The sequence below is a fragment of the Tasmannia lanceolata genome, unplaced genomic scaffold, assembly GCF_043159265.1.
Source record: "Tasmannia lanceolata isolate RefF3 unplaced genomic scaffold, GAP_Taslan_0.1 ptg000015l, whole genome shotgun sequence".
In the NCBI taxonomy this organism is placed as follows: domain Eukaryota; kingdom Viridiplantae; phylum Streptophyta; class Magnoliopsida; order Canellales; family Winteraceae; genus Tasmannia; species Tasmannia lanceolata.
Window position 1 is genome coordinate 40,398,502 of NW_027518692.1, and position 13,087 is coordinate 40,411,588.

At 36.2% G+C, this 13,087-nt stretch overlaps 1 protein-coding gene across 2 annotated transcripts in view; it reads left to right on the top strand.

The window, feature by feature from the left end:
* LOC143847248 (alpha-mannosidase At3g26720-like) overlaps positions 1 to 13,087 on the top strand; it is a 35,364-nt gene that overhangs the window by 14,123 nt on the left and 8,154 nt on the right. For both annotated transcript variants that reach the window (XM_077356011.1, XM_077356010.1), the window contains exons 15-24: positions 274 to 493; positions 1,129 to 1,268; positions 2,331 to 2,399; positions 2,539 to 2,598; positions 3,487 to 3,558; positions 6,310 to 6,357; positions 6,433 to 6,552; positions 11,216 to 11,281; positions 11,798 to 11,910; positions 12,046 to 12,130. In XM_077356011.1, coding sequence (XP_077212126.1) covers positions 274 to 493; positions 1,129 to 1,268; positions 2,331 to 2,399; positions 2,539 to 2,598; positions 3,487 to 3,558; positions 6,310 to 6,357; positions 6,433 to 6,552; positions 11,216 to 11,281; positions 11,798 to 11,910; positions 12,046 to 12,130 — 993 coding nt within the window. The remainder of the gene's footprint in view (positions 1 to 273; positions 494 to 1,128; positions 1,269 to 2,330; positions 2,400 to 2,538; positions 2,599 to 3,486; positions 3,559 to 6,309; positions 6,358 to 6,432; positions 6,553 to 11,215; positions 11,282 to 11,797; positions 11,911 to 12,045; positions 12,131 to 13,087) is intronic.

A 13,087-nucleotide genomic window follows, 5' to 3' on the forward strand; every position in this document is an offset into this window, starting at 1 on the left:
CGGCCCAAAGTGGGACCACATGTGCCACGTGTTTGCCAAGTGGGCCATACATGCGGGGGAGTGTTAAAGTATAAAAGATAAATACCGCCGTTCTCCAACAGCTTAAGCTTTTGGAGAAGTTGGCAAGTTAACAGTCACTATTGCTTGAAGTTGACAAAATGTTAGTAGATTGTTAGTCATAAGTACAATTTTCTGGTTAACGTAATCCTTGTTGAAGTATTACGAATACTAGTTTTATAGAATCCTATTATTATATGGTCAAACATGCTGCAGGTTACAAGTGAATCAGTTATTGTTCGGGATTCCAAAGGAAGAGAAATTGAATCCCAGCTCTTACCTCTAGCCAATGACTTAGTGACAATCAGAAATTACCATGTTAGGGCATACTTGGGTATCTCCCCAAGTGATACACCTAAGTTCTGGCTCACATTTCCAGCAACTGTGCCGCCTCTTGGTTTCAACACTTACATTGTCTCACACGCAGAAGGAGCAGGTGAACCCATTTAGTTTCATTCCCTGTGATGTTAGAATGCTAACCTTATTCCTGGAAAAAAAGGTGGAACAAATTGATAGCATGTTTTCCAGATTTACTCTACGTCACAAATATCGTTCCCGGGAATTTCTCGGCAAGGGAAAATCTCAGGATATATATATATATATATATATATATATATATATATATTATTTTTATTTTTATTTTTTGGGTTTATATTGGGAAAAAACGATAAAAATAAAATTATTTTATAGTATATAAATATATAGAATTTAAGAAAAAATATAAAATAAAAATATCGGGATCATATCATGATATTATCGCGATATTTTATGATACTCAACTCAACTCAACAAAGCATTTGTCCCAAACTAGTTGGGGTCGGCTAAATGAATCCTTTAGAAAAATTTCATGATATTTTATCACGATATTTTATGATAAAAAGGAAAATATTGCTATATTTTTAAAATCTCGGGATTATTTCGGGATTTTGTCGTTTTAACAAAATGTCGCTATAAAAATGCGATATTTTGAAAATATCGGAGATATTTGTGACATAGCTGACACGAACCTCTGTTTTTCAGATTTACAATATGTGAAATACTATGTGCTAATGTTTCTCTCTTTCATTGCAGGCCCCAAGTCAACCATGTCAACTGTATACACACCACACAGAAGTGAAAATAGTACCATAGAGGTTGGCAAAGGGGATTTGAAGCTTATTTATTCTGCAGACGAAGGCAAACTTACTCACTATATTAATAGCAGAAGCTTGGTATGTTATGTGATTGGTGCCATATAACTTTATATCTATGATTTCGCCATCGCTTTGAATTTATTGCTGACACACGTGTCGTGTCATGTCTGACACAGCGCGTGTCGACACTCCTTTGGACACTTTTAAATGTCCTGGTAGAAGTGTTAGACTTAATGTGGGCATGTGGACATGTTTTTGTACGTGTTGTGTGACATTCTGTTTTATTATCGAATATTGTGTTTACCTCTTTTATTATAACTCTTTTTTTTATTATTATGAACTCTTCTTCTCTTCTTTTTGAAATGAAAAAGAAGGGGCCTTTAACTATTATTTGCTATTATATCCCTCCCCTAAACATACTTGTCCAAATACTATATTCATTGTATCATATTGGTCTCCCTTTCTCTCTATATTTTGGAGACAGAAGAGAACTATATTAAATTGATGAACACGCAATTATTTGATTGTCTAATGTTTGTTTTTTATTATAGTTGATTAATTCCAAGATTTATTAGTTTGTTAAACGAATACCATATTTATATTGTTACAAATTATGATAGTAATCAATAATTTTGAATGACCATTTCTAGATTTTTAGGTGTTGCCATGTCAGACAACTCGTATCCATGTCGAAACTCAACACACGAATCCGTATCTACAAATCATGGTTATATACTTTCTATTTAAGCCGTGTCTCCATTTCTAAATTTTAGGGGTTTTCCGTGTCCGACACTCCGTATCGTGTCTGTGTCGACATGCGATACTTGTGTCCGTGTCCACAAATCATAGCTTTATATATTTAAATATTTTGATATGTTTCTCCCTTATAAATCCATGCTCTTTTATTTTTTCATTCTAGTTTTTATTTCTCCGATTTTGGTAATGACACATTATTTCTTTGTTATTGTTTATTCTTTTGGCAAATCATAGCAAATTTCATTTGACATGTTTTTTAGCAGCTCACCGATGTCTCTTACTGCATGGATACAATTATTCATCCATAAGTATCTTTGTACCTTTCTAATTCTTTAAAAAAAAAAAAACATTTCTGCATCTAATGATTTTGGTTTATTGTTCAAGGTGAAAGCATTTGTGGAGCAATCTTATAGTTCTTATTCCGGTGATGATGGAAGTGGTAGTGATCCTCAGGTACTCTGTTGTTGTAAGTGATAAAAAATTTTCAATGTCATTTCTTTGTTTTCTTTTGCTTGTGTATTGAAGAATGGTTGACATGAAAGTTTTTGTGTTATTTGCATTGACAAGCAAGTTTTTGTGTTATTTGCTCAAGGCCTCTGGAGCATATATCTTTCGTCCAAATGGTACATTTTCCATAAAAGCTGAAGGACAGGTACATCATGCTCAACTCAACTCAACTCAACTCAACAAAGCCTTTGTCCCAAACTAGTTGGGGTCCGCTAAATGAATCATTTAGAAAAATTTCATGAAGAAGGTGAAAGGAATCTACCCGGCTCTAATCCCGGCTCTAGTTGGGTTCTTCTACGTGGATCATTTTCTTCCATTATGTGTCCTATCCAAGGTCATGTTTTCTGTTATGTTCCTAGCGATCGAGTCTTTCCTCACTGTTTCTACGCAAGTTGTTTTCGGTCTGCCCCTATGTCTTTTTACTCCATCAACTTGGCACGAGTCGTCTCTTTTGACTGGAGCATCCAAAGGCCTACGTTGGATATGTCCAAACCATCTTAAGCAGTGCTCTCTCATCTTCTCCTCAATTGGTGCCACCCCCACCTTTTTACGAATGTCTTCATTTTTAATTCTATCTAACCTTGTGTGGCATTCTAAAATAATAGTTAAGGTATCTGTGTAAGTTAACATATGCTTATTGATTACGACCCTTGAAGAACTGTTATGAAATTCATCTTAGATTTACCCCCTGTTTGGATACGTGGATTTCAGAATCCAGGTTTAGTCTGAAAGCAGTGTAAAATTTTGGATTTTACAACGAAGTAGGTTGCGATGTGGGGGAAGTAGGTTGCAGATGAAGGGTTTAAGTAAGAAATCCAGGTTTTAGAAATCTCTCCCCCATCCTGAGAAACAGGGGCTATCTCCTTCTCTCTTGCTCGACGGAAAGAAGGGCGAGAAATCAGAAAATGACGGACGGTCTCTTTTTCTCTTGGCTTCCATCCACGATTTTGAGGAAATCCAAGATTCTAAAATCCGCGTATCCAAACGGCCCCTTCGTGTTCTCATGCCAAGAAAAAATTGTTTATTTTTGCAGGATCCTTTGACTATTGTGCAAGGACCTATATTAGATGAAGTACATCAAAGAATCAGCCCATGGATTTATCAGGTACTTTACTGGGATTACACGATTATGATTATCTTTTTGTGCATTGATGTTCGTCTTGACATCATTTAATGTTTCATTACAGTTGTATTGAAGCCATTGTCATGCTAATCTTTGAGTCAATTAAAGCTTCCATCTTATGTTCCACAATCAATGATTAAGGATACTTATTTTCAGATTCAACTGGCACACATGATTCCAACCATGAACTTGGCATGCAAATGCTTAATTTTGGTGGGTCCTACTTAGGTTATCTTGGGAGGGAGCGGCGGCGGTTGTCCTACGGTTGAAGGTGATAAGCTCAACGTTATTAGGTGGTTGAACAACGAACTCATTACCCCTGGAGATTCGCTGACCCCATTGGAGAAATCAAGGATCACACAGAGGGTTTAGGGTGCGTTTCCACCATGTGTGGAGATCCATGAATAATGGGGCCAACATGCTTACTAGGGTAGGAGTTAACAAGCAGTTATTGGAGCTCTTTGATTTTCTTCCCCCCTAGAGTGCCCTAGGTTTCGTCTTCCATCTCCCTGGAGAGTGAAGCAACGATTTGTTTTCTTTTTTTATTCTGTTGTTCTTGTGATGACCTCGGTCTTGCGTTATTAGCAAAAATCTTTCCATTTGAAAAACAAACTGGGAGAATCCCTGTTGGACTCGAAGTTTTATTAAAAGGGGGATAATAGTAAAATCACTTCGTAAATAAGAAGAGAGAGAAGAGATAGAAAACGGGTGGTTACGCATCACATTATTCCCTAAAGTAAAAAAAAAGGATAAACATAAAGTTAAAGTACTTTAATAAAAAAGAAAAAAAGAAGAACCTAACCGTCCATCCCTAACCGACCATAGAAGAAAAAAGAACTTAGAGAATCATCGTGATATACTCTTCATGGTTCCAAAGGGATTGTACTTCATGGGCAATGAACACATCTGAGAAACTAACAAAAGTAGAAAAAACCATTTCTTGAACTAGGTCTAACCAATGATCTTGGGAATAGGACCAAAATTCATAAGTGTCAGCTCTATTAGGGCGGCCCAGTGCACGAGGCTCCCGCCATTGTGGGGTCTGGGAAGGGCTAGATGTATGTAGCCTTACCCCTGCTTTGTAGAGAGGCTATTTCCGTGACTCGAACCCGTGACTACCATGTCACAATTTCAGCTTTATTATGTGCGTAAATTTTAATTTAAAATGTTTCTTTAAATGTGGCCTGAAATTGGAATTACCACGCAAAATGTTACGGAATAGCTATTGAAATTCATATTTTCAACCATCACCACCCCATCTCCCAACCATCTCCACCCTATCTCCCAACCGTATATCCCCTAACCCTTCTCCACCTCACTATCCACAACCACGGCCACTTATATTCCCATAACCCCTTTTCTCCCAACCACATGTCCCCTAACCCTTCTCCACCTCATCATCCCACAACCACGGCCAGATTTTCTCTAGATCGGGTGATTGCGGAGGGGGTCTCCCTCAATGTCATCTGTTGGCTCCTAGTTTCTCTTGTCCCCTCTCACACCCCCCCCCCCCCCCCCCCTTGGAGATTTGCGCACCTTTTGAGATTCAGGATATTGTGGGAGACGCTTCAATTTCTTTTATCCATATCCGCAGGTCTGCTAATGCCGCGGCGAATTAGTTTAGTGAGGGTAGGAGTTCTTAAGTTGGGAATCGAGATGTTCGACTATCTTCCCCCTTGAGAATTTTCTCTCTTTCTCTTCTTTTATGTTATATTGCTATGTATGGTTGCTTCTGTATTTTTCTTGGTTTGACCACCTCGGTCTTTCCGTCATTGATGAAAATCTGCCACCATTAAAAAAAAAAGCTTGGAAACATTGAAGAACATGGATGTTTTTGTGAACTTTAAAAAGAGATTTGTGCAAAACCCAATTTGGGATCTTGACATTTCCTTGAGTGACTTCAAATCTTTTGTGCATGTTATTGCCTGGTTCTTTCCCGGGCTGCAAAAAAAAAAAAAAAGGTTGAAGAAGATAGCACGGAGCTTAATGGCTTTGATCTTGCATGTGGCATTGTCAAGATACTGCCAATTGGCAAAATTTATAAGTACATATTTTGGTTTAAATTTGAGGCAGCTTTAAAGACACTGGCATTTTTTTTTGTTGAGAAAAAGACACTAGCATGTTTATGCGTGCATTATCCTTCGAGTACTTTAAACTGGTTCTTTAAATAAAAATGGTTGCCAAATGTGAGATCTAATCTGCCATAGAAAATCTTTACTGAACTTTATTCAATTTACTAAGATTTTGTTTGGTACATGATTCGTGCTTTTATTTGCATGTGTTTAAAGGAATTTCTGCATAATTTACTGTGGGATGTTCACTTGGATGAATAAAATATTAAACTCCAAGCGAGACTGTTCCTAAAGAACTTTTTGACTTTGTGCATTTCAAATAGAGACTTCTCATGTAAGTATTTTGTGCATATTTTGTGTTTTCTTATTCGTATGTCTTGTTCATCAGAATTTTTTGATGCAGTCAGATTGAGAAAGATAAGAGGATAGGTGACACACTATTTAGATCCTTTTCTAGAATCTGATGCTAGTTCTCATAGATGAACACTCCCAAACAAGATGCTTATGTGGAACCTGTTAATGAGATTAGAATATTGCACGAGTATTTGAAGTTATCTTCCTTCTGATTATTCTATTACTCATCCAAAAAGTATATATATATATATATATATATATATATATATATATATATGGTGTAACATTTTTTTTATTGCAAGTGCAGATCACCAGAGTGTACAAGGGAAAGGAGCATGTTGAAATTGAGTTCACTGTAAGCATACACCTTTGGACATTGATTCGTAGACTAAAAAAATATTCAACTCAATAGTACCAATCAATTTTCCAGGTTGGGCCCATACCTGTTGATGATGAAATTGGGAAAGAAATTGTCACTCAATTTACAACTGCAATGATGACCAACAAAACATTCTACACAGATTCTAATGGACGCGATTTTATTAAAAGGGTATGCTTCGTCTGTGTTCTTTTTTATTTGATCAAGAAGCTAGTCGTAGCACTGATTCTCAAAATGATTACAGGACGAGATACAGATGAAGTTCTAGTTGATCCTTTTTATCTGTCTCCATGTTAGTGCATTGATAAATAGTGGTATCATTCTTTATTTGGATGCCTGATGTTTTCTAGTTCATTGAGGTAGAGCAAAGGTTTAAAATTTCGGTTTCAGTTTTGGACATAGCCGAAACCGAAACTTCGGCTGAAATTCGGTTAAAAAAAAACAAGTTTTGTTATTGTGCCGAAATTTTGACCAAAATTTTTGTAAAGAAAGTAAATTTCAGAAAAACAAATTTAAAATTACATTTTCTCGAAAATCCTGAAATTTTGGATTTATGGACTTTCGGTGTCAGTCCCAACCGAAATCCGAAATTTCCACCGAAATTTAAAACCATGGGTAGAGCTAGACTGTTTCAGCATACAGAAGGGTAGTCTCTCGTCATATTCACATACTGGATGCGTAGCTGAAAAGGTAATGGGATATCACGCATAAGCATTGTAGAGGGGTACGGTTTATGGTTGGAGTTCCTGTTGAAATTTCTGCATTTCCAAGCCGGCATTTTGATTTTCAATCACATCATTCGATTTTTAGATGTCTGTTGTTTCACGTTGCTCTGAAGTAAATAAAATTGTATTGGCATATATAGGGGTACACATTTAGTTATCTGGATGTGTAGCTGGAAATGTTGATCGATATCATGGGTAAGCATTGTAATGATTTGTTTCTAGCAATCCTGGAATCAATATTAAAACTTAAGTTTCCGTCATTGTTTTATACCCTGAAGTGTTTTGAATCTTTGATTACCATGGAGGCAAATTTTTTCTCTTACTGGTCCATGAAAATCGTATTCCCTGCATCACATTTTTTCTATTGGCATAAATCGATTAATTACAACTGAATTAGGTTACATTTGTGCCCCACTAAAGAGTGGGCCCCTCTCCCTTGCATGCTCAAGCCCCATCCCTGGATCTTAAGTTCCTTCTAAGTTTGGAAAGGATGAACTACATCGGCAATCCACACGATTGTAGTCTCATGCCAAATTGACATCCCATCCTTAATATTAAGGCCTACATATTCAATAAGTTCAGCTTTTCATGGTGTAAACATAACCGAGGCTTGAGGGATTGTGGGGCAAGGATCATTTGATCAAAGTAGGATAAATTGCAATGGATCGGACTTGTAGTCGGCAATTAAATTTTATCACATCCACATTCACATGTTGGGCCCCAATGTGGGTTGTCTTATTTAAAAAGACTTGTTAGTGTTTAATGGTGTCGTTGGGATCTTTGACAAGCCTTAGCTTTTGTTATTGCTGGGTGAAGACGCCTTTGCTAGTGTTGGGTGGACATCTAAAATGCCTTTCTGTAAAAAGCCTTTAAAAATCCATTAGGGGGTCCACGGTTTGCGCAACGTCTATCGGCCACCCATTTCCCACTTATATGGTGAGCAAGTTGGAGACCACTTATAGTGGGTGGTGACCAATGCGCCCAAACCTACTCTTAGCTATTTATGTTTGGGCAAATCCTCATCATAGTGGTGTGAGCCATGTCAACCAGTGTTAGAAACCACACCAAGTTGTTATATACACAACCCATCTAGAGATGAGTCCACCATTATTTCTCTTCTATTCGTTCCTCAATTATTGTACTTCATCTTTTACTATAATGACAATTTCCCCAACCGATGTAGACTTGCCTAGGGCTAGAAATCGTTTGGGAGGGTTAGCTTGTGACTTACGAGGCATTTTGTTATACTAGTTCTTGGTATTTTAGTTGTTTTGTAAATCTATATGATACTTGAAAGTTAAAGGAATGCAACTGATGATAATAGATGCAACAACACTACAACATGATAGGTTTGCTCTTTCATTAAAAATACATCACAAAATGCAAACATAAGTGCAACTAGGTCCCATCAATTGTCTTCAACCCTACATATGCAATTATGTATTATCTTTTATATAGGCCTCTATAGAAAAGGTAGAGGTCCAGTCGAGTTCAGCTTCAAGGATTGAGTTGGATACAAGCTGCACCATTTCGTTATTCTTCCACCATAGGAAGCTGAATGTGGTCGTTGCCTTGTGAAGCCAGCCTATCACGATCAAGGATTGAAATTCCGGTTTCGGCCTCAAGCCCGAGTGATGTAAATCTTGACAAGGAAATTCGATTTTTTATCAAAGAAATGATGCTAGGTTGTTAATCTTGCTTATAAGATTTTTTTTCCAGGAAATTGGTACAAGAACAGTTCGAAAATAGTTAACTGCTATCAAGAATATAACATGAACAACAAGTTGCTGAAAATGCAGTAAAAGAATGATGAAATTGCAATTACAGCCACCAAAATGTAAGAGAAAACAGAGAAACTCCATAGATCTGTTATGACACAAACCAAATTGATGAAAAGAAACAAAACAGGATGATCAAGAACAAGAAAAGATGGATGGAAACTGTAATTGTGTTAGAACTGTAACAGAAATCGGCGAGAAAGAACTTAGCTCAGCTATGAATTTCAAGCCAAGATGAAGAAGAGATGAAAGACATTTGAAATCCAGGAATTTTTTTCTCAGTCGATGTTCTCCACAAATCAGCAAATCTCGTTCTCTTCTAGCTACAGTGTACATGAAATCATTCAAATTCAGCAAAAAGTTCCAAATGAATGAAGTTCTCCCTTATTTATAGTGTGGATGAACAGTCCTATTTTCCCTCCCATGTACAAAAAACCTCACTACACGGCCCCTCAATTGTACTGTAATTGCAAGGCCGGAACCATTACAACCTACAAAAGCATGGAAAATTGGAAATTACAAGTGATGCCCTGAAGGTGCTATTAGATTTGTGCCACTCCACTAGCTGCCTTGCCCCTCAATCTAGTTGATCGTCTCAATGCCTTGGGATGCTCAAGGTTGTGTGGAACCCCTTCCTCTCCACTTGGTCGCCCTTATCAAGGATGGGGTCCACATCACCGAGCCACACGAGTCAACTCCCAACTTCGAGTGAGTCAGTAGAAAGCAGAATCGGACCCCTCCCTGTGAAGCCAAACCAGTACCGATTTAAAAGGACGGCCAAACCAGCCGTCCAACTCTACTCTAGAGCCCCCACTCGGGTTACAAGCTTGTGCTGCTAAGCTTGACATTTATATATTATGTTGTTTGGGTATATAATTAACTTATGTTATTCAGCCATAATGAACTTTTTTTTATTTAGGTAATGTTATCTTATATTTTGAAAAAAGGGCGGCCCAATGCACGAGGCTCCCGCCATTGCGGCGTCTGGGGAGGGCTAGATGGACGTAGCCTTACTCCTGCTTTGCAGAGAGACTGTTTCCGTGACCACCAGATCACAATGGAGCAAACTTACCAGGTCAATACATCTTATGTTTTGAATGATATAACAATAAATTATCCAATTAATGCAAAAATTAAAAAAATCTAACGCAATTAAAGAAATTAAATGTAATAAAAATTGGTGAAAATACCAAAAAAACAAAAATAACATTCCCGACATACATAAAAACATAAAGATAATTTATTTTAAAGAATCTAATCTCTGAATAAATGTCAAATTTGTGTATATACATACATTAGAATTTAAAAACAAATCTTGACCAACATCAGAAATTAAAATATAACCTTAAAACATGACATTAAAAAATAATAAATTTAGATTGTTTTTGAATGGTAAAAGGTTCAGTATGCCTAAATAACATAAGTTAATGATATACCCAAACAAATAAATTTAGATTTAGAAACGAAAAAAAAATATCGATATTGAAATTAAAAAATAAAAATAGAAAGCAAAAGAAAATATCTCCGTAAACAAAAAGTTTGAAACATCAAAAAAATAGAAAATTTGCAGCAAAAGAAAGGCGAGGCAGCTGAGGCTGATGTGCTCGCAATACAATAAGAATCTAATAGATCACATTAAAAATATCAAATCATGGTTTTTAGTTACATTAAATATTCCAAAAATAATAAAAAATAAAAAATAAGCGCAAACATGTGATGGAGACATTGCGTATCATTCTGTTTTTGAGACCATGAGAATATGTTATCACCCGATTCATGGGAGTATCAAGGTTATGACCAATACGTATCTTGCCCGTACAGCTGATAACAAGGCCAATACCGATATTTTGAACATTAATGACTAGCTATCTTTAGGATATAGCAATGTCTTATCTGCAAGATATTAACCTTTCAGGCTCGTTTGGATGCACGTAATATAGAAGTTGAAGGAAAGAAATATGGATTCTGATTCTTTACTTCCCGTTTTCTCTTGATTTGAGAGGAAAGCCACACAGTGCAAAATGGCTTGTATTTGGAAAATTTACATCCGACAAGGAATTGCATGTGAATTCCAAAATGGCAACCAAATGATGCTAGGAAATGAAAGATATGTATTCTTATTTTCCCACTTTTTGGAGCTTCCAAGCAGACGCTTATAGTTTAAGTTGACTACGTTCTTGGTATTAATAACAAGATTTGGAAACTTTTGATGTTTGAAAAATTAATGTGCTGCATTAATTTTTCAAACATCAAAGTTTCCAGATGAAAAATCAATGTAGCTCATTTGTTTATATTGATAATAATTTCTATAAAAAATTGTATGATCTGCAGATTCGAAATTACAGGTCAGACTGGGATCTAGAAGTGACCCAACCTGTTGCCGGAAACTATTACCCGGTAAGTTTCCTTTGCAAGGAAGTTTTTAATTGGTAATTTGGTACTCTGAGGCATCATTTTGTTATAGCGAAAACATATACTGCCACATGTCGACTCCCTATGTTCTTGAATTAGGTAATATCAAGTTGCATGCACTTACCGTGGAGTTAAGAAGCAAATACATTGATTTGAAGAATGTGGAAGCAGCTTCAAAAAATTTAATCGCATGTAATTAAGCAATGGGTTAATTTTTTCCCCCTATTCTGATGTTACTGCCGAAAACAAACTTTTCTTTAATCTGGTGTTTTGCCATTTAATGTGAAAGAAATAGTTTACAGATTTGCTTTAGTAACCTAGATCTGGATATTTTTTGCTGGTGTGCCTTAGCTTCTGTTCATTCCAACACAGCAGTTTTTTTGCTTCATTTTGTAAGCCTATTTGGTTGCCATAATCATCTAAACTGATGTGAAAGTTTAATGTCACCATTTTCTATTTGGAGGACAACAGAGTTTACATAGTTTTTTTTGTTCTTTTCAGATTAATCTTGGAATTTACGTGGAGGATAACAGTACAGAGTTCTCAGTATTGGTAGACCGCTCTGTAGGTGGGTCCAGCTTATTGGATGGACAAATAGAGTTGATGCTCCACAGGTATGCTCTTCATCTGTCAATGTTTGATTTACTTTTTTCAATTGCAGTATTTTTTATTTACCTAGAGAATTCATAATTACCTATAGCTGCACAACATATATTCTGAACTCTTTTATCTCTCTTCTGGTTTTATAGGAGGTTGCTTCGTGATGATTCTAAAGGTGTTGGAGAGTCACTAAATGAAGTGGTTTGCGTCCTTGATGAATGTATAGGACTAACAGTAAGTCCTCACACAGCCATCTGTTTATTTGAGGGAAAATAAGGAATTATTTTATGAAACCAAGGAGTTGTTTCAGGTCGATACTTTGAGGTTGATTTGTTCTCTGTAGATAGTCTGACTAAGTACTGTAATCTATTGTGTTGTTTTCAATGAATGGTTCATATGGTAAGCCTTAACACTACGGTTATATTACTAAGCATTCTCAACAAATTTCTGCATCAGAAAGAGCACACAAATATACTGAGATCAAATTTTCCTCTTTAAAATTGGTTTTATTAATTTAATGGGAATTCATGCTTCCGAATTTTTTCATTAATTGCATTCTTTATACAAAAAAAATTCATCTGGTTAATCCATCAAGAACCCTACAGCTTACATTTACAAACTTCATAGAATTTATCATATACATAAAACATAGAATAAACTCTCTATGAGGGGTCTTGCTATGTGAATCTTGAGCATTTCTTTTGCAGGTTCTAACATCTTGAAAGAAGATTTGATTTTTTGTTAATGTCTTTGTAAGAAGGCTTGCGATCTTTTAGATCTTTCAAGTACTTTTAATTTAGAAGAAATCATCTTGATCAATGCGATTTTCCTTATAGGTAGTCTTTCAAGAAACATCATCTTTAATTTATATGTTGTTCCGGTTCTGCCGTTGGATCTTCATGAATGTTCTCTAGAGAAATTTGATCTTTGGTATTTGTATTGTTGGATCTTAAGGAAATGACCCTGAAGGAGATCATCTTTGATACAATGTAATTTTGTAATTGGATCTTTATGGAATAATCTTTCGAAGAAAAACGTTCTCGATCTGTCTTAGCTACACTGTTGGATATTTGAGAAGAAACCCTCAAAAGAGATCATATTCGATCCAATGTAAGTTTCGACATTGCATCTTCAGGGAGTGTCTTTTAGGAAAATTCTTTATCCATGTAACATGCTCCTTGGGATCTTTGA